This window comes from Schistocerca serialis, chromosome 1, assembly GCF_023864345.2.
Source record: "Schistocerca serialis cubense isolate TAMUIC-IGC-003099 chromosome 1, iqSchSeri2.2, whole genome shotgun sequence".
Classification (NCBI taxonomy): domain Eukaryota; kingdom Metazoa; phylum Arthropoda; class Insecta; order Orthoptera; family Acrididae; genus Schistocerca; species Schistocerca serialis.
Window position 1 is genome coordinate 825337495 of NC_064638.1, and position 25103 is coordinate 825362597.

Consider the following 25103-nt stretch of genomic DNA (forward strand, 5'->3'; position numbering starts at 1 on the left):
TCCGACTTTTATCAAAGTCGGAAACGTGATGGTACACATTTCTCCTCCTTACACGAGGCAGCACAACAACGTTTCACCACGCAACGCCTGTCAACTGCTGTTTGTGTATGAGAAATCGGTTGTAAACTTTCCTCAAGTCAGCACGTTGTGGGTGTCGCCACTGGCGCGAACCTTGTGTGAATGCTCTGAAAAGCTAATCATTTGCATATCACAGCATCTTCTTCCTGTCGGGTAAATTTCGCGTCTGTAGCACGTCATCTTTGTGGTGAGCAAATTTTAATGGCCAGTAGTGTAAATACGCGGTCCAGTCACACCATCACCGCCTATGTTCTACTCACAGACGGCAGGTGGCAGCACTACCAGTGGAGGGTGTATAAAGCGTGTCAGTGGGATGCGAAACACAATGCAGTCATTATCCTGTTGTGGAAACGGAGCGATTTATCCAACTTCCAACCGGGCGTGGTCATTGGCTATTGGGCCGAGTGTGGAAGTATTTCCGAAACGGCTAAGTTTGTATACTGCTCGCGTGCTGCTGTGGTTAAAGTATAATCATGCATGGCAAAATGGCACTATTCATAACTGGCGCCAAGGCAAACGTGGTTCACCACAGGTGCTGGATGACAGGGGTAAACGACTGCTGCGGAGATGTGTGCGGGCGAACAGATGTGCAATTGTTGAGCAACCGAAAACCCAGATGAACCAAGGTGGACCAGTGGTGTTTCCTCAACGACTCTTCAGCGAACGTTGCTGTGTATGGGCCTCCGCAGTAGGCACCTGGTTCATGGACCCATGCTGACTGTTGTTCATCAGCACGATACTGCAAGCGAAGGTCCACTCAGTGGCGACAGGTAGGTTTTTCAGATGAATCACGTTTTATGCTCCATCGGACAGATGGCTGTTGGCGTGTACAATGTGAAACGTCTGAAAGCAAACACAGTGTAACAATCGGCAGGAGGGTCCAGGTCGGAGGGGGAAGCACTATGTCTGGAGAATACTTTCGTGATATTCCCAGGATGATCTTCTCGTTCAGGAAGGCACATTTGATCTACACAAGCATGCATGTATTCTTGAGTACCAAGTCCATCCCTACATGCAGTTTATTTTTCCTCGGTACGTGGCAACTTCCAGCAGGACAATGCAACGTGTCATACTGCTTGCAGTGTACGACCGTGGTTTTGAAGAGCACCAGTATGAGTTTACTGTATTCCCGTGGCCACCAAATCCCTGTATTAAAATCCAATCGGCAATCTGTGAGACTACATCGACTGTGCTGTTCGTGCCGTGGATCCTCAACAGAGAAACCTAGCGTGCTGGCCACGTCACTGGAGTGGGCATGCCTCCAAATTCCTGTTGGTATCTTCCAGAACTTCACCGTCTCTCTTCCTGTACGCAGCAGTCTGTACTGCAGAAAATGGCTATTCAGCCTTTTGGCAGGTGGTCACGTAATTGGGACTGGACACTGTATAAGGCGCATTCAAAAATAAACGAGCCAGAGGCTGTAAAATTAAAACCGCTGAAAGAGTCGTGATGCCACTGTCTGAGGAAGAAGGTACAATCCCTATAACGCTGAGGGACACTAGAGGGACGCAATCACACCCGACGTGAGGACAGAGCGAGCGCTCGGCCGTGCTGGAAACAGTGAAATGGAGGCCTCAAACGAAGTGCGTTTTGGGTAGCAGCGACCCTGCGTGCTTCCTGTGGAGACTTTGACGTTTTGACTCGGGTTCAAAGTGGTGACACCACGTCTCGTCTCCAGCGACCACTTGTGACAAGCAGTCGTTCCCTTGCTTCGCATAGTACTGCGCATGTTCAAGAGAGAGTGCCATTCGACATTCTTCCTGCGCTGTGAGGCACTCATTGGGTGCACATTTTGCGAAACTTTCTCTTTAATGGTGAAGTGTACACTTCTGATGCTCAGTGCGACCCTCTGCAGCAATGCCTGCTATTGTAATTCGACAGTCGTGAACAATGAGAGCATTCCACCTGCTGGACAATGGCACCGGTAATGTGGTGTACTGTTCTAGACAGTGCATCCTTGGCCAGTGACATCGGTCATTCTGTGGATGGCTTGTGCCAAGCCTTGACCTTTGCAACAAACGTGTAGTGCTCTCCATATATTTGTGCCACTCTCCTTCCGCTGATGCTAAGATGGCAGCAGCGTCGGTCACAGAGTGATGTGGCTCCGCATTCGGACGCAGTTTCCCTAGATTAAAGGTGGCCATGCACAATCGTATTTACTTTTCGTGGTACAGGGAGTGTTTTCTAACCTAGTGCGCTTCTACTTTATTTATTAGGTATTGTATATTAAACAGAGACAGTGATTAAAGAATTTGCAGTGCGTTCGTCCTCTGGAACTTGTCTGCTGCGTGTCGGTTTTGCCAGTTTCCTTGTTAGGGGCGGCAAAAACCGACCTGTTGAAACCGATACAGATGCTTTAACGCTCAATAATCGGTACTTTTTTGGTCTTAGTGATAACACTTTTTAATTTTTTTAATAATAAACACGTAAAAATAACCGGTATATTAATTTGTGATAGCAGAGGTGCTATAATTTTTGATTTTTAAATAAAACTTTTTCAAAATGAGCAATGTTGATTGATAAAATTTCCATTTCTTTGAAATATTAGGTTTTAAAGAAAATGAGAAAAATAATGAGTGCTGTTTTAACAACAATGTCGACAGTTAGAAACAAGCAATATACACACTGCATAAAAGTCGGTACAGCACTGCTGACGCAGTAATGTTCTTGTTGTCCCTTACTACCCACGAGCAGTGGTCCTTTCATGTTTTGGGAACAGAGTAAAAGCCGTCGCTTGCAGCTCAAAAATATTTATCATTGACAAGGAATTTCTGTGGCTTCTGGAGGAATGGTATCCTCTTTGAATGAAATTGTTTCTGATGAAAGGAGTCGACTTACAGATCAACACATTATAGAATGTGTATTTGTGAGTAGATTGGTCAATAAATATTGGCCACTGAATTAATTCATTACTAAAATTTTAACTATTGTCATGTAACTGTTCCAGGTAAATGTTCTATTTTCTCACTATATAAATTGTTCATTTGAATTTTTTAGAAAAAGTATTTTTAGCTATATCGGTAAAAAATCAATTGTATTCGATTTCTTGTTAATAAGTACCGTAAATAAATATATTTGACTACGGGATTTTCATTCGAAATAATTAAATAAAAAGAACGCTATAAAATTTACCCAACAGTTTGTTATTTGTCTGCTATTTCTATGAAATAATAAAAGAGAAAAGAAATTAAGGTAACTGTAATAAATTAAAAACTTAACAATTCACTCACAGTTTATGATAAAAATAGAAATTAACTGATCTGATGCCCTTATTTATATAATATGCTTTTATCTGGTTGAAGCACTGGGAAACGGACAACTTAACACGAGAAACAGAGTTCTCCAACCTCAGTTTCTCACTCCTTAGCAATTTGGTAATATCCAAATAGTGGTATGATAATGAATTACAATATAATTTTTGAGTAGAGCTCCAAAAAATTAGAATCAATAGGAGAATACTAGCGATTTTCCCAGTATTCAAGTCCTCATTATCTTTTGAGAAAAACACGAACGGTAGAGAGACGACATATTCTTTTATTTACCTATTGTATTTCATATTTTGATTCTACTTATCTTGAACCGTGTAATGCAAAAGGCTGAGGGAGTCTTATAGCTTTTCAGTCTTTGTTCTATGTTTATTACAGAAAATAATAGTAATGAAAAAATCAAAGATCGATTATTTCAGAAACTGATTATTTTGGGCGGTTTTAGCAGTCAGGTTAAACTGAAGATGAAAGAAAAACCGATATAGCCGAGAATCAGTTGTTTCAGGGAGAAGCGCAATCCGTACCTTGTCTTTCCATCTGCCTTCCAACTCTAGCAAGTACAGGAGTTATGATGCCCCAGGGACGAGCAATGTGTATTAGTATAGGAGACCCAAAGCCGGTTATGCGTTACGTTTTAATAACGTCATGATTGCGCGAATGGTAAACTACAATGCATTTCTCAACAGGTCTCGACGAGAGGAATGGATTACCGAATAAACGACTTAGGGTACTACTTAAAAGAGACGAATTGTTCTTCATATCTTCCTAACGATCGAAGTTCCAAGAAAGGCAATCATGTTGGTTCACATCCCCTGGTAGCTAAACAGTACTGCTTGATACTTTTTTTTTAACGAAAAATTCTTTGTGGTAGTCAAGAGAAGTCGGACACGCTTTATACGTGGTATAAGTAGCTGCTGCATCAATAGTTTATTAAAACTTGTCCTGTGGATGAAACTACTGAAACGTGATTTTTCAACACGATACAAGTTTAGTTTTATTCAGTTAAATCACCTGTAATTGTAAGGTTTTGTCGTGCGGTTCTTTAGAAATTACTTCAGAAACCTTGTGGCAATATCAGCTAACAGAAAATCCTACGGCTATGAGGAGCGGTTGAATGAAAAGCGAACACCCACCGCAACGGGACCATGGAGTGGTTCCACTGAAAAGTTGTCATCACATTTGTTAACACGTATATCCCACAGGGAGACGAGACGATCAAAACCGACCTCCACGCATGTCTTTCTTCTGATCGCCAATGATTTGAAATCACATGGTGAAAGATGCGACTGTACTGAGGATGTTGCAGTGTTTCCCAAACAAACCACTGAAGTGTAGACTTTGTCCGATTAACAGTATGAGGACGGGTGTTTTGGTGAAACAGGGTGCTTCCGTCCGGCAACATTCCAACAGCACGAGGCCAAACGGCAAAGACAAAGGAATCCAAAGTACAGGATTATTACAAATGATTGAAGCGATTTCACAGCTCTACAATAACTTTATTATTTGAGATATTATCACAATGCTTTGCACACACATACAAAAACTCGAAAAGTTTTTTTAGGCATTCACAAATGTTCGATATGTGCCCCTTTAGTGATTCGGCAGACATCAAGCCGATAATCAAGTTCCTCCCACACTCGGCGCAGCATGTCCCCATCAATGAGTTCGAAAGCATCGTTGATGCGAGCTCGCAGTTCTGGCACGTTTCTTGGTAGAGGAGGTTTAAACACTGAATCTTTCACATAACCCCACAGAAAGAAATCGCATGGGGTTAAGTCGGGAGAGCGTGGAGGCCATGACATGAATTGCTGATCATGATCTCCACCACGACCGATCCATCGGTTTTCCAATCTCCTGTTTAAGAAATGCCGAACATCATGATGGAAGTGCGGTGGAGCACCATCCTGTTGAAAGATGAAGTCGGCGCTGTCGGTCTCCAGTTGTGGCATGAGCCAGTTTTCCAGCATGTCCAGATACACGTGTCCTGTAACGTTTTTTTCGCGGAAGAAAAAGGGGCCGTAAACTTTAAACCTTGAGATTGCACAAAACACGTTAACTTTTGGTGAATTGCGAATTTGCTGCACGAATGCGTGAGGATTCTCTACCGCCCAGATTCGCACATTGTGTCTGTTCACTTCACCATTAAGAAAAAATGTTGCTTCATCACTGAAAACAAATTTCGCACTGAACGCATCCCCTTCCATGAGCTGTTGCAACCGCGCCGAAAATTCAAAGCGTTTGACTTTGTCATAGGGTGTCAGGGCTTGTAGCAATTGTAAACGGTAAGGCTTCTGCTTTAGCTTTTTCCGTAAGATTTTCTAAACCGTCGGCTGTGGTACGTTTACCTCCCTGCTTGCTTTATTCGTCGACTTCCGCGGGCTACGCGTGAAACTTGCCCGCTCGCGTTAAACCGTTTCTTCGCTCACTGCAGGCCGACCCGTTGATTCCCCTTACAGAGGCATCCAGAAGCTTTAAACTGTGCATACCATCGCCGAATGGAGTTAGCAGTTGGTGGATCTTTGTTGAACTTCGTCCTGAAGTGTCGTTGCACTGTTATGACTGACTGATGTGAGTGCATTTCAAGCACGACATACGCTTTCTCGGCTCCTGTCGCCATTTTGTCTCACTATGCTCTCGAGCGCTCTGGCGGCAGAAACCTGAAGTGCGGCTTCAGTCGAACAAAACTTTATGAGTTTTTCTACGTATCTGTAGTGTGTCGTGACCATATGTCAATGAATGGAGCTACAGTGAATTTATGAAATCGCTTCAATCATTTGTAATAGCCCTGTAGTTTCACAACTTCTGGTAAGGTCATGATGACCTTATTCTTGGAATGCAGAGGCCCTCTGCTCGTCGAGTTCCTCGAGCGTGAGACCACAGTCAGTATGCAGAGCTATGAAGATGCTTTGCAGAAACTGCGACGTGGCATAAAGTCAAAACGCCCGTGAATGCTGTCGGATGGAATCATCCTGTTGCAAGAAAGCAGTCGCCCCCCCCCCCCCCCCCCACTGCCAATTGGACAAAGGCTACACTTCAGCAGTTTGGTTGGGAAACACTGCAACATCCTCCATACAGCCTGAATCTTTCACCATGTGATGCTCTCGTTGTTGGCGACCTGCAAAAAGACACACATGGAGATGAGTTTCAATCGGACAAGATAAGGGAAGAGTGGGCATGGTTTTGGATCCGCCAGCAGTCGACTGCATTCTACGAAAGAGGAATTAATCTACATTTACATCTACATACACACTCCGCCATCCACCACACGGTGCGTGGCGGAGGGTACCTCGTACCACAACTTGCATCTTCTCTCCCTGTTCCACTCCCAAACAGAACGAGGGAAAAATGACTGCCTATATGCCTCTTTACAAGCCCTAATCTCTCTTATCTTTTTGGTCTTTCCGCGAAATGTAAGTTGGCGGCAGTAAAATTGTACTGCAGTACGCCTCAAATGCTGGATCTCTAAATTTCCTCAGTAGCGATTCACGAAAAGAACGCCTCCTTTCCTCTAGAGACTCCCATCCGAGTTCCTGAAGCATTTCGGTAACACTCGCGTGATGATCAAACCTACCAGTAACAAATCTAGCAGCCCGCCTCCGAACTGCTTCTATGTCCTCCCTCAATCCGATCTGATAGGGTTCCCAAACGCTCGAGCAGTACTCAAGAATAGGCCGTATTAGTGTTTTAGAAGCGGTCTCCTTTGCAGATGAACCACATCTTCCCAAAATTCTACCAATGAACCGAAGACGACTATCCGCCTTCCCCACAACTGCTATTACATGCTTGTCCCACGTCATATCGCTCTGCAGTGTTACGCCCAAATATTTAATCGACGTGTCTGTGTCAAGCGTTACACTACTAATGGAGTATTCAAACATTACAGGATTCTTTTTCCTATTCATCTGCATTAATTTACATTTATCTATATTTAGAGTTAGCTGTCATTCCTTACACCAATCACAAATCCTGTCCAAGTCATCTTGTATCCTCCTACAGTCACTCAACGACGACACCTTCCCGTACACCACAGCATCATCAACAAACAGCCGCACATTGCTATCCACCCTATCCAAAAGATCATTTATGTAGATAGAAAACAACAGCGGACCTACGACAATTCGCTGGGGCACTCCAGATGATACTCTCACCTCCGACGAACACTCACCATCGAGGACAACGTACTGGGTTCTATTACTTAAGGAGTCTTCGAGCCACTCACGTACTTGGGAACCAATCCCATATGCTCGTACCTTAGTTAGGAGTCTGCAGTGGGGCACCGAGTCAAACGCTTTCCGGAAGTCAAGGAATATGGCATCCGTCTGATACCCTTCATCCATGGTTCGCAAGATATCATGTGAAAAAAGAGCGAGTTGCGTTTCGCAGGACCTATCCTTTCTCTGTCTCAAGGAAATTCATTATATTCGAACTGAGAATATGTTCGAGAATCCTGCAACAAACCGATGTTAAGGATATTGTGAAACGTGCCCTTAGAAAAATTAATGAATGACTGCGCAGATAAACTTCTTACGTTATTTGATTTTCAAACAGCTGAGCAGAACTGAACGTACTCAGACATTTCTCTTTTTACTTATTCTGATCAACACTAAACTTACACATAATATTTTTAGCGTAACGCAATCTGACTTTTAGTAATCCCTACAAAAGAATGGCCCTGACTAACAATAACCTATACCTTTCATGAATCACTTACCTCACAAAAATCTTCGTTACTCAAACTACTGCAATACAGCGAGCGCCACTACTGCCAGCTAAATAAAAGATTCAAACTACTGAAGGCACTAACTACTGATAGGCATAGTTAGCAAATGAAAGATTTTGATGGAGAACAAACAATGTATTTCCCTTAATAGTGTTCAAAAGTCATAATATATATATCAGTTCATGACATCCAGTCTTACAAATTTACTGTCTCTGATGGACACACGTCCAGATCATCCGCTCTCAAAACTCCGCCATCTCTCTCCCCACATCCACCACTGCTGGCGGCTTATCTCCAACTGCGCAACGCTACGTGCTGTTAAACATCCAACTGCCCAACACTACAATAGCAAATTCCAACAATACAAACCAGCCACAGACTGCACACAGCACAGTCAGTGATTTTCATATAGAGCACTACATGGCGTTACCAACATAAAAACCTAAACAGCCTCATTACAATTGGTCTGTAATTTTGAGGATCCGTCCTTCTACCCTTCTTATATACAGGCGTCACCTGCGGTTTTTTTCCAGTCGCTCGGGACTTTACGTTGGGCGAGAGATTCGCGATAAATGAAAGCTAAGTAAGGAGCCAATGCAGTAGAGTACTCTCTGTAAAATCGAATTGGAATCCCATCAGGACCTGGCGATTTATTTATTTTCAACTCATTCAGCTGCTTCACAACCCCAGGGATGTCTATCACTATGTCCTCCATACGGGAATCTGTACGAGACTCAAACGGCGGTATGTTTGTACGATCGATTGTCTGACTTCCCAGTGGTATAAATGACTTGTGTGGCGATTATTTTGAGTGGAACCATTGCTCGGTTCCGTTGTGGCGAGTGTACAGTTCGGCTTTAGAAGTCGTTTGACAACTGAAAATACTATGTTCTCTTTTCTCTGTGAGGTACTGGATGGGCTAAACAAAAAGTTTCGAACGCTTGTCGTATTTTTTGATTTAACAAAGGCATTTGACTGTGTTAATCTCACAATATTGCTCCAGAAGTTGGACCATTACGGAATAAGGGGAGTAGCTCACAATTGGTTCACGTCTTACTTTAGCAACAGGCAGCAAAAGGTCATTATTCACAATGTTGATAACGGCTGTGATGTGGAATCTGAGTGGGGTACTGTGAAGTGGGGGGTGCCCCAGGGATCAGCGTTGGGGCCGCTCCTGTTCCTTATTTATATAAATGATATGCCCTCTAGTATTATGGGTAACTCTAAAATATTTCTATTTGCTGATGACACTAGCTTGGTAGTAAAGGATGTTGTGTGCAACATTGACTCGGTTTCAAGTAGTGCAGTACATGATCACAGTTCATGGCTTGTAGAAAATAAACTAACGTTAAATCACAGACTCAGTTTTTACAGTTTCTAACACACAATTCAACAAAACCTGACGTTTTAATCTCACAGAACTGGCATACGATTAGTGAAACTGAACAGTTCAAATTCCTATGTGTTCAGATACATAGTAAGCTGTCGTGGAAAGCCCACGTTCAGGATCTTGTTCAAAGACTTAATACTGCCATTTTCACTATTCGAACGGTATCGAAAGTGAGTGATACTTCGACACGTAAATTAGTCTACTTTGCTTATTTTCATTCACTTATGTCGTATGGTATTATATTTTGGGGTAACTCTTCCCATTCTAGAAGGATATTTTTGGCTCAGAAACAGGCGGTTCGGGCAATAAGTGGTGTGAGGTCACGAACCTCTTGTCGACCTCTGTTCACGAGTCTGGGTATTTTGACATTGGCCTCTCAATATGTGTATTCCTTATTGTCGTTTCTTGTTACCAATATTAGTTTATTTCCAACAATAAGCAGCTTTCACTCGGTTAATACTCGGCAGAAATCAAACCTCCATTTGGATCCGACTTCCTTAACTGTTGTGCAAAAAGGTGTGCAGTATACTGCTGCATCCATTTTCAATAAGCTGCCACTCGAATTCAAAAATCTTAGCAGTAATCCACGCGCTTTCAAATCGAAACTGAAGAGTTTCCTCATGGGTCACTCCTTGTATTCTGTCTAGGAGTTCCTTGAAAAATTAAGCTGATTCTCATTGTATTGCTGATAGCGTTTGGTTAAACTTATGGACTGATTTTCTTTCAGGTTCGTGAACATTTATTTTTATCTGTTATTACTTTTATGTTGTAAGTTCATGTACTGACACGTTCCATGACCTTGGAGATTTGCTCCTCAATTTGGTCCTACGGAACTTGACGTGTAAATAAATAAATAAAATTACAGTTGCGAATTAAAGTATAAGCAGAGAGAGTACGGGCGGAGCAGCCACCTTGTCGCTGTACAGCTGCCTGACGAAGGCGACGGCGGCGACCCCCGGCGGGTTGCCGTGCACCAGCGAGTCGGTGACGTTGCGCAGCACCAGGTGCGGGTTGAAGGTGACCACGTCGTCGAGGCGCAGCAGGTCGTTCATCTGGTCGGAGGTGGGCCCGCGCGCGCCCAGGAAGACCATGGCGAGCAGCGAGGTGAGCGCGAACGGCGACAGCACGAGCGAGCGCGGCGGCGCCGACGCCGTGTTGAGCCCGCGCGCGGCCACGCCGGCCCACAGGCGCAGCGCCAGCTCGTTCAGCAGGTCGGCGAAGGCGCGCACGTCGCCGTCCAGCGCCGCCGTCGTCGCCTCCAGGCCCAGCTGGTGCGCCGCGTCAGCCGGCCGCAGGTCCACCGGAGGCCGCTCCGGCTCCTCCACCTCTCCCTCCTGGGGCCAGGACACCTCGGGCGGCAGCAGACCGCCGGCAGGGCTAGAGCTCTGCGCCGGGGCCGCCGGCTGGGCCGTCACGCTCTCTATTATTATGCTCGGACTGGCGGAAGGGATTTCGGGAGGGCGTTGGGACTGTGAGGCGTCTTCGACGGAGAAAGTATGTTGAGCATCGGTCGCCTGACCGTCACTTCCTGTCGCGCCCTCTACGGCCTGTCCCTGTGACTGGTCTCCGTATTCGGGCACACTTACTGCCGGGATATCCTCAGTCTCTGGCGCTGCTCCGTCCCCTTCTCCAGTCGGAACTTTCCTGTCAGGCGCTTCTATCCGTACGACGTACGCTGGCTTCTCGTCTCGGATGGCGCTAGGGGAAACTTCCTCAGATGATGTCACAGTCGGTGCAACAACACTGTGTATCCTGCTTGGTACATCGATAGCTGAATGATACTGGACAGGAATTTTCTTGATTTCTGAAGATGCATGAGTACCAGCATCACCGTTTACGGCAAGCGGAGGATTTATTTTTATGAATATAGGCTCTTCGCCGTCTGTGGCTGTGTCCTTCACATCCGCCTCAGTCGAATCTGGGGCACTTCCACCTGGTGACTGCGACGACAGGTCGCCTTGGCTTGATGCTGCAAGGCTGCTTTCACCTTCCCCTAACTTATCGCCCTTTACAACAGAAATTCCCGAGGCACTTACTCCAGGTGAGGCCTCGTCAGACAACTTCGCAGCTATTTTTTCTTCCGAATGACCTGAATAGTCTTCGTCATCCTTCTGCGATACCTCTGCAGTAGAATCACTCTCAGCAACATGCTGCTCCTCGGACTGAGAGTCCGTTGCTGAGTCGGAAGTTGATTTGATGTTGGAACTGAGGGAGGTTTCACTGCTGTGGAGCGCCTCCGATGCAGACGAGCTGCCGGTAGGTACCATCTGAGCTTCCTTGTCAAACAGAGACGAAGTTGGTTCTGTCGATGCAATATCGACTAGGCCAATTTTCTGAGCATCCGACTCTTCGTTCAGCGAAGATTCTGCGCTCTCTAAGATTGGAGTCGTATTCTCTGGTACATCGTCTTCTTCCTGGGCATCACTGGCGTCGTTTTCGAGAACAGTCCCAGGAAGATTGTTGCTCGATGAAGACGCTTGTAGCTCGTCTGTTCCTGCATCGGCTGAAATATTCTCCTCTGGAGTCTTCTCATCTAAGTTCTGAGTAGATGTGTTAGGAGCGGTAACTGTGTCTGCACTTACTGCATCATTCATTCCTAGTGTCTCCTGATTATTTACATTACTTAAATCAGGCGCGAGTTGATCTTTGAATGTAACGCTCTCGGAGAACGTGGCGGCACTGCCTTCTTCAGGAAGGCCACTCGATCCAGCCATTGCAGCAGGCGTTGCCGTCGCCTCAGCAGAGCTTGGACCTCCTGCGGCTTCGAGTTCTGTACTTTTAACGGTGTCTTGCTCTTGACTTTCCGCGGCGAATTCTGACAAATATACACCAGAATCGTTAGCCGTGGTGGCACTGATTCGGTCAGGAGTGGAGCTACTCGGTGAATCGTCAGGTATTCTGGCAGTAGCTAGTTCTTCTGTTACAGACATCGTTGTGGGATTCTTTATCGGTGGTTTAATTTCTTCCGTGTCATCCTTCAGCGAATCTTTATCATCAGCTTGCTGAGATAAAATAGTTTCAGCGTTAACAGCAGTGTCATCAGTTGCCTCTACCTTAAGGGACTGCGCAGTCTCTAGAATTGTTCCTGATGGTTGTGATGTGCTCATCAAACTGTCAGGTGTAGCGCTGATTCTGACAGTACTACTACTAAGTTTTTTTGAAGGAGTTGTTGTTTCTTGACCTTCTTTCATTTCTGTTGCTATATTTGCAGGAAGTGGAGTGATAGTAAATGCACCACTTTCAGTGCTACTTCCTGTGGGCGGAGGACTCGTTTTTGAGTCACTGATAATCGTGGTAATGCTTACTACATCCTCAGACGACGAAGCGTTGCTGCCATCCTCATCATTCGACGGTGAAGCGTCGTCTTTGTCCCTGTTCAACGGGGAGATGCTACTGTCGCCACTGCTGGCCACCAGCGGTTTCTCGTCTAATTTTTGCAACGAGAATTCTGGTGATTTTTCAGCTACTTGTTGTGAGAGAACATGCACAGAAGTTTCTCCAGTACCAAGACCTTCGCCAGGGATTCTCTGTTCCTGTGACACGGTAGCACTGTCCTTGATACTCTCTAACGATGAAGACGTAGCAGTGACGACACTGATTTTGGTCGCGCCAACAGATTCAGAACCGCCTGTTCCGGGTTCGTCTGACGGCAAGGTTTCTGCTGTTGGGCCTACTTTATTATTAAAATCGTCTCCCATCGCTGATATAGGCGAAGCAGGAGCCTCCTGCAGTTTTTGAGACTCTGTGACCGGATCTTGCAACAGATCATCGTTTTGAGAGTCAGAGGTGGCGCCGGAATCTATTTTCGAAACGATTAAGTCACCAGTGTCAACAGGGATCCCGGACATTGATTCATCCTTTAAGCCGGACGAGTAGGTTGTCTCCATATCCATGGTAATCGTGTCCTGCTCTGGACCTTTGACAATAGTTACGGGCGGTTTGTTCTTTGTTTTGTCGGCGTTCAATTCTGGCGCCGCATTGGACGCTCCTGGCCCAGGAGTGGTCCCAGACTCATCGCTACTCTCTGCCGCAATATCCTTCACGTCCAGTGCGCTATCAGAATCTTCTTCCGGAGTGACTGTATAGCTGGAAACTGAGTCAGAAGCCATAGTTGCTTCTTCCTCTGGCTTAGCCGTTTCTGGAGCACTATGGACTTGCACAGAGGCACCAGAAGCAGAGCCATCTGACAAAAGCTCATCGCTGCTGTTTTCTTGTCCGGCGACATTTTCTTGCACGGCAGCAGTATCTGCGTTCTCTTCTTGTTCTGATGATACCTCGTCGTCAAGTTTATCACTGTCTCCAGTTGGGACAGGGCCAGTGGTTGCCCCCTCTTCACTGGTACCTACGACGTGCACGCTTGTAGTCACTATCTCCTCGTGTTCTGTCGCCACATCTGAAGCACTTACGTCATACGCTGATGTTAGAACATCGGAAGGTGGTGCGTCTGCTGACGTAGCGATAGCACCTTCAATTTCGGATAGCGGCGTCTCGTAATCGCTTACCTGAGGCGTCACGAAGTGTTCTACATCGGTATCAGTGCTTTCTGCTGTAGTATCTGTAGTTTCAAGACTGAGGGTGTCAGTATCAGTAATGGTTTCGTTTCGAAATCCCGTTGCAGAAACTGCTGCAACATCGCTGGATAGCAGCTCACTTACCGAGGAGTCGTTCACCTTACTTTTTATTTCTACTTTGTAACCACCCGTTTGCTGAGCTGCGGACTGAGAGATCATTTCCCACTTGCTTTCTTCTGAAACGCTTCCGCTTTCGGGTCTGCTGTTTTTAATCGCTTCAGAGATAGGTTCTGGTTTGGTAGCAACTTCGTCGTCTTTTTGCCCAGCATTCGCGCCATCTACAAGTAGTGTCGATTGTGTTGTCGATCTAGAACCCACAATAACGCTAGTTAGAGTAGAAACATCCTGAAGACGGTCTACATTACTGCTTGTTTGTGCCACACTCTCACTGAAGAAAGCCTCAGGGGCAATTGTTCCCAAATCGGCAATGCTTACATACCCGGTAGAATTACTAGTTTCTTTGACGCCAACAGCACCGAGCTCCATGCCAGTAAAGTCGGATATGCTGCCTGGTTTCTCGTCATAGATTTCCGTTACTTTCTCGCTATCGGAAACCTGTGATAACACGCTGCTTAGTGAATCGAGCAGCTCAACTGGGATCGGGCCGCCACCATTTGAATCTCCAGTAATTATATTCTGGATGCCTAGGAAGTCTTTTTCTGTGGACAATTCCTGTTCTTCTGGTCTTTCTGTGTCTGTAAGGTTGTTGCTATTTTCTAAACCACCGTCAAATCCATTTGCATCGCTAGATGGTTTCTGTTCTTTCATACCTTCTGGCGATTTTTGTCCTTCCAATTGCAAATTTTCAGTTGACAAACCATTGATAACATCCGAGGAAAGTTCGGATAATTTTTCTGTAGTATCGAAAAGTGTCAAATTATCTGGCGCTATGGATGCTTCTGTCTCTGTTGTCCCCTGAGCTCCGACGGTAGGTTTTTCTGGAACTGAATCTGATTCCTGGACAGAGGACTTGACTATGGATGAATTTTGCGTTCCATACTTCTCAAGATCATTCAGCTGTGTGTCTGTTGCGTTCACATTGAAACTGCTATCATCAGCACCACTAGTATCTTGCAACGCATTTATAACTGGCTTCTCACTGACTTTTTCAGTACTAGACAAATCAACTGATACCGCTGTGCTCTCTGCAATTTCAGCTGCAACATTTAAAATTTGTGAAGCATCAGAAGCTATCTCACCAACGGGTAAATTATCAGCAGGTGACGTTGAGGGTGCTGGGGACGCCATTATATTCATCTGTGAAGCGTTCATTTCTTTGTCTGTTGTGAGAGGTGACGGTTGATATGTCGAAGTGAACTGTGTACTTGACTCTGTCGAGGGACTGACATCCACTGCATCTTCTGATATCCCTGCACCACTACCAGGCCTAAGAAGCAAAGAATCACTGGTGGACTCGTTACGGAATTCGCTAACGGAAGAAGATGCCTCAGTCTGCATTGTTGTTGGATCTTCAGTATTGATCCAGGCTTCTTCCGTATCAGTTGCACCCTTTTGCGTGCTTCCGTCGAGAGGAAGAGCTGTGAAACTGACATCGAGAGGTGTTTCTCCTGGTTGTGGGACGTACACCGGCTTGTGGGTAGCGTGGAAAGGCGCTGACAGTGATACGGATTCTGGAGCTGGTTCAGGAGAAGCAGGAGGCTTAGGTGAGGATGTTGTTCCTGTACTGGCGGCTGTGGTCGTCTCCAGATTCTGGCTGATAGTGCCTGGTGCATTATCTTCATCTCTAGGCCAGTCTATCGTCGACAACGGTGTCCCAATTGTCGTGGATATGGAGGATTCTTGAGTTGGTAATGTGTCTCCCACGGTGGTGGATGTTGAAGCTGTGGTAGACGTGGGAGGTCTCGTTACTGGTCGCGGCGTTATTTCTACAAACGATGGTGGTACAGAGAATTTCTTTGTCGTCTGTTCCACCTCCACAGACTGTGTGGAGACTGTTTGTTGTTCTGCAGTTGTGGTGGCTGTTGGGCTGGTAGTGGTTGCAGTAGCAGTGATGCGTTCAGTTGTGGTGGTGGTGGTGGTAGTTGGGATCATGGTACTGGCAGAAGTGGTACTGGTGGGGTTCGTAGTACTGGTAGTAGTGATGGTGGTTGAGGTTGTGGTGCTGGTGGTAATGGTGCTGGTGGGGGTTGTAGTACTGGTGGTTGTGGTGCTGGTGGGTGTAGTGGTACTGGTTGTAGTGGTGGGGGTTGTGGTACTGGTTGTTGTGGTGGGGGTTGTGGTACTGGTTGTTGTGGTGGGGGTTGTGGTACTGGTTGTTGTGGTGGGGGTTGTGGTACTCGTTGTCGTGGTGGGGGTTGTGGTACTGGTTGTTGTGGTGGGGGTTGTGGTACTCGTTGTCGTGGTGGGGGTTGTGGTACTGGTTGTAGCGGTGGGGGTTGTGGTACTGGTTGTTGTGGTGGGGGTTGTGGTACTCGTTGTCGTGGTGGGGGTTGTGGTACTGGTTGTTGTGGTGGGGGTTGTGGTACTCGTTGTCGTGGTGGGGGTTGTGGTACTGGTTGTAGTGGTGCTGGCGGGGGTCGTGGTACTCGTGGTGGTAGTGATCGTTGGTTTTGGGGTTGTGGTAGTGGGGATTGGACTTGTGGTAGTGGCAATCCTAGTGGTAGGAGTTGTGGTTGTAGAAGTCGTGGTGGTGGTGGTCGTGATCCTGGGTGTGGTAGTGGTGTTAATAGTAGGCTTTCTAAAGAAAGTGGGCTTAATGGTAGTGATCGGAATGGCTGTAGTAGGTTCTGTAGTGGTAGCTGCAGTGCTGGGTGCTTTTGGAGGAATGGCTGTAGCTGGCTTCACTGTTGTTTTGATTTTGGTGGGCTTGGTGATGGCAACTATTGGAGGGCTGGACGCAGTTGTAGTAACGATTTCTGCAGCTGTTGTCGTAGTTTTGTAAGGTAGTTTCGACGGGGACTTATCTGCCACAGTTGTGGCCTCTGTGTGGGTAGTGGGAGAAGTAGTCCATCTGGTGGGTGGAGGCCGGCGAGTGGGCTTGACGGTAGAGATGATGCTGTTGGCAGTGGAGACCACCGGCTTGATGGTGCTGGCAGCGGGCCGCAGCGGCGGTCGTCTTGTCTGGCCGACGGGTCTGGGCGAGCTGGGACGGTACTGCGGCCTGCTGGGTGGACGCCTATTGGGTGCAGGGCGGCGCGTGCTGCTGCCGGGTCTTTGGCTGGCCGGTGCTGCAGCAGTGGTTGCGGCGGCTGGCGTGGGCGCAGCTGTCGGCGGGGGCTGCGGCGCTGCAGGCGGCGGCGGCTTCTGCGCGCCGCTCGATGACACCTGCGTGTCGCCAACAAACATGTCACACAGCGTTTTTACTAACTACAGTGCGCAAGGAAATTAAAGGATCATTTTTTCGCAGCCTCGTAATTGTCTGCCACTGTGACGCATAAGCTTGGAATTTGGCTCAAAGGTACAGTTCCACACAGTAAATGGAATGACACCATTAATAAATATAGACTTCGATCTGAAATCGGTAGCTAAGGTAGAATATTCAAAATTTCTAGGTGTATGTATTGAGAGGTTGAACTGGAAAAAACACACTGAGGATCTGCTGAAACGTTTGAGTTCAGCTACTTATGCTATTAGCGTCATTGCAAATTTTGGCGATATAAATCTCAGTAAATTAGCTTAGCACGGCTATTTTCGTTCTCTGCTTTCGTATGGCATCACATTCTGGGGTAACTCATCATTGACTAAAAGAGTGTTCCTTGCACAAAAGCGTGTAATCAGAATAATTGCTGGAGCTCATCCAAGATCATCCTGCAGACACTTATTTAAAAAGCTAGAGATCTTCACTGTAGCCTCACAATATATATACATTCAGTTATGAAATTTGTTATTAACAATCCGAACGAATTCAAAAGTAAAAGCAGTGTACATGGCTACAACACTAGGAGAAAGGGTTATCTTCACTACTCAAGGTTAAATCTAACTTTGGCTCAGAAGGGGGTAAATTATGCTGCCACGAAAGTCTTTGGTCACTTACGTAATAGCATCAAAAGTCTGACAGATAGCCGTATAGCATTTAAACGGAAATTAAAAGAATTTCTTGATGGCAACTCCTTCTACTCATTAGATGAATTTTTGGATATAGTAAGTGGGCAATTTCCCCAACACCCACAAAAAAAAAAAAAAAAAAAAAATATTAAGTGTCATGTAATATTTTGTGTAATGTAATATCTTGTATACACTCCTGGAAATGGAAAAAAGAACACATTGACACCGGTGTGTCAGACCCACCATACTTGCTCCGGACACTGCGAGAGGGCTGTACAAGCAATGATCACACGCACGGCACAGCGGACACACCAGGAACCGCGGTGTTGGCCGTCGAATAGCGCTAGCTGCGCAGCATTTGTGCACCGCCGCCGTCAGTGTCAGCCAGTTTGCCGTGGCATACGGAGCTCCATCGCAGTCTTTAACACTGGTAGCATGCCGCGACAGCGTGGACGTGAACCGTATGTGCAGTTGACGGACTTTGAGCGAGGGCGTATAGTGGGCATGCGGGAGGCCGGGTGGACGTACCGCCGAATTGCTCAACACGTGGGGCGTGAGGTCTCCACAGTACATCGATGTTGTCGCCAGTGGTCGGCGGAAGGTGCACGTGCCCGTCGACCTGGGACCGGACCGCAGCGACGCACGGATGCACGCCAAGACCGTAGGATCCTACGCAGTGCCGTAGGGGACCGCACCGCCACTTCCCAGCAAATTAGGGACACTGTTGCTCCTGGGGTATCGGCGAGGACCATTCGCAACCGTCTCCATGAAGCTGGGCTACGGTCCCGTACACCGTTAGGCCGTCTTCCGCTCACGCCCCAACATCGTGCAGCCCGCCTCCAGTGGTGTCGCGACAGGCGTGAATGGAGGGACGAATGGAGACGTGTCGTCTTCAGCGATGAGAGTCGCTTCTGCCTTGGTGCCAATGATGGTCGTATGCGTGTTTGGCGCCGTGCAGGTGAGCGCCACAATCAGGACTGCATACGACCGAGGCACACAGGGCCAACACCCGGCATCATGGTGTGGGGAGCGATCTCCTACACTGGCCGTACACCACTGGTGATCGTCGAGGGGACACTGAATAGTGCACGGTACATCCAAACCGTCATCGAACCCATCGTTCTACCATTCCTAGACCGGCAAAGGAACTTGCTGTTCCAACAGGACAATGCACGTCCGCATGTATCCCGTGTCACCCAACGTGCTCTAGAAGGTGTAAGTCAACTACCCTGGCCAGCAAGATCTCCGGATCTGTCCCCCATTGAGCATGTTTGGGACTGGATGAAGCGTCGTCTCACGCGGTCGGGACGTCCAGCACGAACGCTGGTCCAACTGAGGCGCCAGGTGGAAATGGCATGGCAAGCCGTTCCACAGGACTACATCCAGCATCTCTACGATCGTCTCCATGGGAGAATAGCAGCCTGCATTGCTGCGAAAGGTGGATATACACTGTACTAGTGCCGACATTGTGCATGCTCTGTTGCCTGTGTCTATGTGCCTGTGGTTCTGTCAGTGTGATCATGTGATGTATCTGACCCCAGGAATGTGTCAATAAAGTTTCCCCTTCCTGGGACAATGAATTCACGGTGTTCTTATTTCAATTTCCAGGAGTGTAGATACCTTTTATTAACCTGACACGTTCCACATCATTACGAAGTGTCGTATTCATGATCTGTGGAACAATTATTAATCTAATCTCTAATCTAATCTAATCTATACCTGAAACCTTCCTCTGTAACGGAGCAAAAGCGTGGCGCACTGCAACGTCACCCTCGGGCTCGGCAACACTGCAAATAGCAAGGCATCGACACATGCGAAAAGAAGACCACAGCTCACAAGTTCATGTGAGCTAGAAGGTGGGATAATGATGTCACATTGGCACCAAACTTCACAACAGTTCTTCCCAAGCCCACCGTGGACATGTCACACGATGAGAGGGCCGTCACAGCTCCTCTCACCCACATTTCCCCCTGATTTTGACTCTCTGCGGCAGAGGTCAGAACCGCGTCACCCAGCGTTGAAATCAAGCGGCTTTCTTATGGGTGGGCGAAGTAAACATTTCAGCCACATCGGCGATCAGGATCGGCACGAAAAGGCCACAGGGCGTGACATGGAGGGCGCTAAAGAAACGACTCCTCTCCTTGCGGCCTTTATTCCAACACATTTAGAGGTTGAAAATGACAGTTCGCAGGTGTAATAAGCTAGAGGAAGATGTTCTTGAGAGCCTATGAGACTGCTGACACCCCCATACGTTTCAACCCTTCTCTAAGGAAACTGTGAGGCTGCAGCCTCGCGGAATCTGATCTCTCCCCGTTGGACTGCAGCGAGACTGCAATTTTTGCTCTCGTGTACAGGGTGGAACCACTAATGACCGTTAAAAACCATTCGAAGAAACCTGAATATGATCCGAAGCAGTAAAGCGTACTTACGCTGTTTCAGTTGTCCTGTTTTACAACCTCCTGCGGCGTGATGACGCGGGAGTGCAACATTAACATGCGCGTGAATAAAACGGCAATAGGACCCTCTTAAAACCACCATTTCGCCAACAGCCTCGGTGACACTCACCCAGCTTTGTTGAGCACGTTACCAATGTACCTGCCAGAAACTTCTAGAGCAATTAAGCCTGGCGGCTGCTCTAGCGCCTGAAGGTAGGCGAACCCCACCCAAGGGTTGTACAAGACGCCAGAGGAGACGCCAGACTGATTTTGTGAAGAAATTTCTGAACGTACTTTTGCAACTGCTCAATGTGCGTGGGTGACACCAAGGGTGTTGTCGACCTGGGGCGTCTTAGAGGGACCCTTTACCATTTTATTCACGCACATTTTAATGTTGCACTCTCGCGTGATCACGCCACAGGAGGAAGGAAAACAGGAGGTTTTTAGAAAGCATAAGTACTCTATGCTGCTTTGGATCACGTTCAAATATCGCCTAAAGGTTTTGGATGGTTTCTAGTGATTCAAAGCTGTACATGAGAGCAAAAATTGAGGTCGTGCTGCACTCGAAAGGTGAGCGTTCACGTTCAGTGGGGATGCAGGCTAAGGTCCTTAGAGAAGGGCTTAAATGTCCCAGTTTGTCAGCAGATAATATTGTGGAGAAGGCAAAACAAAGATAGTGCTTTGTTGGCAAAACAGTTAGAAGATGCGACAAACCCACTAAAGAGACAGCTTACAATACATTTGTCCGCCGTCTGCTGGAGTATTGCTGCCCGGTGTTGGATCCTTACCAGGTAGGATTGCCGGAGGACATCGAAAAAGTGCAAAGAAGGGCAGCTCGTTTCGTGTTACCACGCAATAGGGGTGAGAGCGTCACTGGTATGATACGCGAGTTGCGGTGGCAGTCACTGAAACAAAGGCGGTTTTCTTTGCAACGAGATCTATTTAGGAAATTTCAATCGCCAACTTTCTCTTCCGAATGCGAAAATATTTTGTTGACACCCACCTACGTACGGAGAAATGATCATCATAATAAAATAAGAGAAATCAGAGCTCGAACGGAAAGATTTGGGTGTTCCTTTTTCCCACGCGCCATTCGACAGTGAAGTGATAGAGAAGTAGTATGAAAATGGTTCGATGAACCCTCTGCCAGGCACTTAAGTGTGAATTGCGGAGTAACCGTGTAGATGTAGATGTAGGTTGTCAAGAACATCTTCGTGTAGCACTGAGAACTGTCGCTTTTGACCGCGAATCGGTTAGGAAATGAGCGTCCCAAGTGGGGATGTTTCACTGAAGCCCATACTGCCACCCCAGTAGGGCTTTTCGTGTCGATTCTGGGCGGGGGTGTGTCTGAGATGTTTTCCACGGCCACCCCTAACAAAACCGCATGATTTAAACGCTGTGTGTTGCGGTTCTGACCTCCATCGCAGAGACGTCAAAACGAGGGATCAAACGTGATGGTCGGCCGAAGTGGCCGAGCGGTTCTAGACGCTACATTCTGGAACCGCGCGACCGCTACGGTCGCAGGTTCGAATCCTGCCTCGGGCATGGATGTGTGTGTTGTCCTTAGGTTGGTTAGGTTTAAGTAGTTCTAAGTTCTGGGGGATTGATGACCTCGGAAGTTAAGTCCCATAGTGCTCAGAGCCATTTGAGCCATTTGAAACGTGATGACCTCACCGTTTGATACGTTCACGGTAGCGTTGGAGCAGACCTGTTATGAAATTTGGTGCCAATGTGACATCATTAACAGAGCTGACATCTCACATTAACTTCTGAACTGTGCTCTTTTTCCGGCATGTGCCGAGACTTTGCTGTCTGACGCGTCACCGAGGCCAAGGGGACGTCACAGGACGCCACCTTTTGCACCGTTACAGGGGAAGTTTGTAGGTGCCTTTGAACCAAATTTCAAACTTATGCGCCAAGTGGGATACAATAACAGTGTTTCGAAAAAGTGATCCTTTAATTCTATTGCGCAGTGTATTTATTTACTATTGTCTCCTAGCATACATACTTTTTAGCCATCACAAGTTTAAAGCATTTACAAATATAGAAAAGTAACAGTTGACCATCTCCAAACATACATTTTAGAACATAAATTCTTAAATCTGGTGTGAGGTTGGCGTTATTACAGATGTACTACTAGAGGTAAATGGACAACTAACTTCCAGAATGTAACTGCGAACTGTGTCCTGATTTGTAGGCTTCTAGCAGAATAAACCTGGCTACCGGACTGGGACTCGAACCCGGAGCCTTCGCTTGTGATAATATCGTTTTTTTTTCTTATGTGGTGGTCCTGCAAGGTATGCAGGAGAACTTCTGTTTAATTTCCAAGGTACCAAAGAAGTGGTGGTGAAAGTACAGCCGTGAGGGCAGAACTTGGTTGGCTAGCTCAGTCAGTGTGAAAGGCAAACGGCCCAGGTTCAAGTTTTGGTCCGGCACACAGCATTAATCTGCCAGGAAGTTCCGTATCAGCACATATTCCGTTGCAGAGTGAAAATTAATTCTGGGAACAGTCCCCTAGGCCAAGGTCAAGCCATTTTCCTGCAAGATCCTTTCTTCCAGCAGCACACAGTAGAGTGTCTGTGTAAAGTGGAAGGTTGGACAGAGGTACCGACAGAAGTAAAGCTGTGAGAGCGGACTGTGAGTCGTGTTTGGATAGCTCAGGCTGGAGTTCAAGAAAGTTTCAGCTAATGATTTATTTGCATTAAAATATTTCATTAATCCTTTCACTAAATTCGAGGTCCATGTTTCCTTTTTGATTTTTATGTATTTTGGGTTATAAACCTGGCTATGGTGTCATCAGCACTCCTGGGCAGTGCAAGGCGGCAGGCAGTGCTCAAAACCTCCTTTAAAAATTTAAATCTGCTTTTCTCGTAGTGACTTAACTTGACTTAATTCCTTTTACTCCGATGTGGAGCGTAGGGCACATATTAGAGCTCTCCGTCTGACCCTGTTCGTTGCCATCTTCTTGGTGTTACTCCAGGAGTGGCCAACGGCTGCCACCTCAACTTCAACAGTCCTGCGACAAGTCGACCTCAGTCTGCCTCTCCTCCTTGCTCCCTGTGGGTTCCAGTCTAAAGCCTTCTTTGGAATATGTTGCGGGCCTCTTCTCAGGGTGTGTCCAATCCATCTCCATTTCCTTTCTTTTACGGTTATCTCGACTTTCTCGTAGTATTTCCACTGAAAGAAGATATGACGTACCTCACCAGTGTTCGCACCATCACATCGACAGAAGAATTTGTCCAATATGCCGACATTATGGAAGTGGGTGGAGAAACATCCGTGGTTGAGACCTATTCTCACAATGGACACTACAATTTTCATTGATTTTATTGATGTGTGTGCCACAGATGTCTTGGCATGAATGGTTGTAGACTAGTATAGCTTTTACCTCTTGTTCAGTTGACTTCCATTCCGTTCTTCCTACCCCGAGAGAATCGTTTTTTGTTTGATTTTGAGGAAGTAGACTGTGTATGAGAGTTTTACTTGTACATGTCTCCTGTTTCTAACTGCATCTTTCGTTAGTTGACCTGATATTTTGTTGTATACAGGGTGTTACAAAAAGGTACGGCCAAAATTTCAGGGAACATTCCTCACACACAAAGAAAGAAAATATGTTATGTGGACATGGGTCCGGAAACGATTACTTTCCATGTTAGAGCTCATTTTATTACTTCTCTTCAAATCACATTAATCATGGAATGGAAACACACAGCAACAGAACGTATCAGCGTGACTACAAACACTTTGTTACAGGAAATGTTCAAAATGTCCTCCGTTAGCGATGATACATGCATCCACCCTCCGTCGCATGGAATCCCTGATGCGATGATGCAGCCCTGGAGAATGGCGTATTGTATCACAGCCGTCCACAATACGAGCACGAAGAGTCTCTACATTTGGTACCGGGGTTGCGTAGACAAGAGCTTTCAAATGCCCCCATAAATGAAAGTCAAGAGGGTTGACGTCAGGAGAGCGTGGAGGCCATGGAATTGGTCCGCCTCTACCAATCCATCGGCCACCGAATCTGTTGTTGAGAAGCGTACGAACACTTCGACTGAAATGTGCAGGAGCTCCATCTCGCATGTAACACCCTGTATAACTCCGAGATCCACACAGAACTCTGGAACGGGTCGAGCAGTTTACGTCACAGCCGGGAAATCTCTGGAATTGTTTGAGCTTTCGAAAGCCGTGCGATCTAGCGATTTGTATCGGTGCTGTCTCCACGTTATTAACGTACTAATCGCGCCTGGTGGTCTTGTGGCAAAGCACGTGCCACGTGCCTAGAAATCGAAAGGTCGCAGGACATTGCCCTCTGTTTTTAACCTATGCTTTACCTCTCGATGATATGAAGATTTGCCAGGCATTTCATGATGGTCGAATTTCATCCTAAACTGTAGAGTCCCTTTCCCCAGAAGGATTGTTGGTGTACGTTAGGAACATGCAAGTCGCAGAAGTGGCGTCCAATTGAAAGCTTTGTACCAGGCCGATGAGCCACCCGGCATTATTTGTAACATGACTAGCACGTATCATTTCGTGATCCTGTATGAGTTCAGTTACATTTATTTCGTAAGTCAACAGTGCAAACTTTAGGTGGTGCCGGGAAGGTACTCAGGCAAGGAAGGGGATTCCGGGACTACT

At 46.7% G+C, this 25103-nt stretch overlaps 1 protein-coding gene across 1 annotated transcript in view; it reads right to left on the reverse strand.

Annotated features, from left to right (window-relative positions):
* LOC126436946 (serine-rich adhesin for platelets-like) overlaps nucleotides 1-25103 on the reverse strand; it is a 113788-nt gene that overhangs the window by 41133 nt on the left and 47552 nt on the right. Inside the window, exon 3 of the mRNA XM_050090479.1 lies at nucleotides 10366-17310. Within this exon, the coding sequence (XP_049946436.1) occupies nucleotides 10366-17310 (6945 nt within the window). The remainder of the gene's footprint in view (nucleotides 1-10365; nucleotides 17311-25103) is intronic.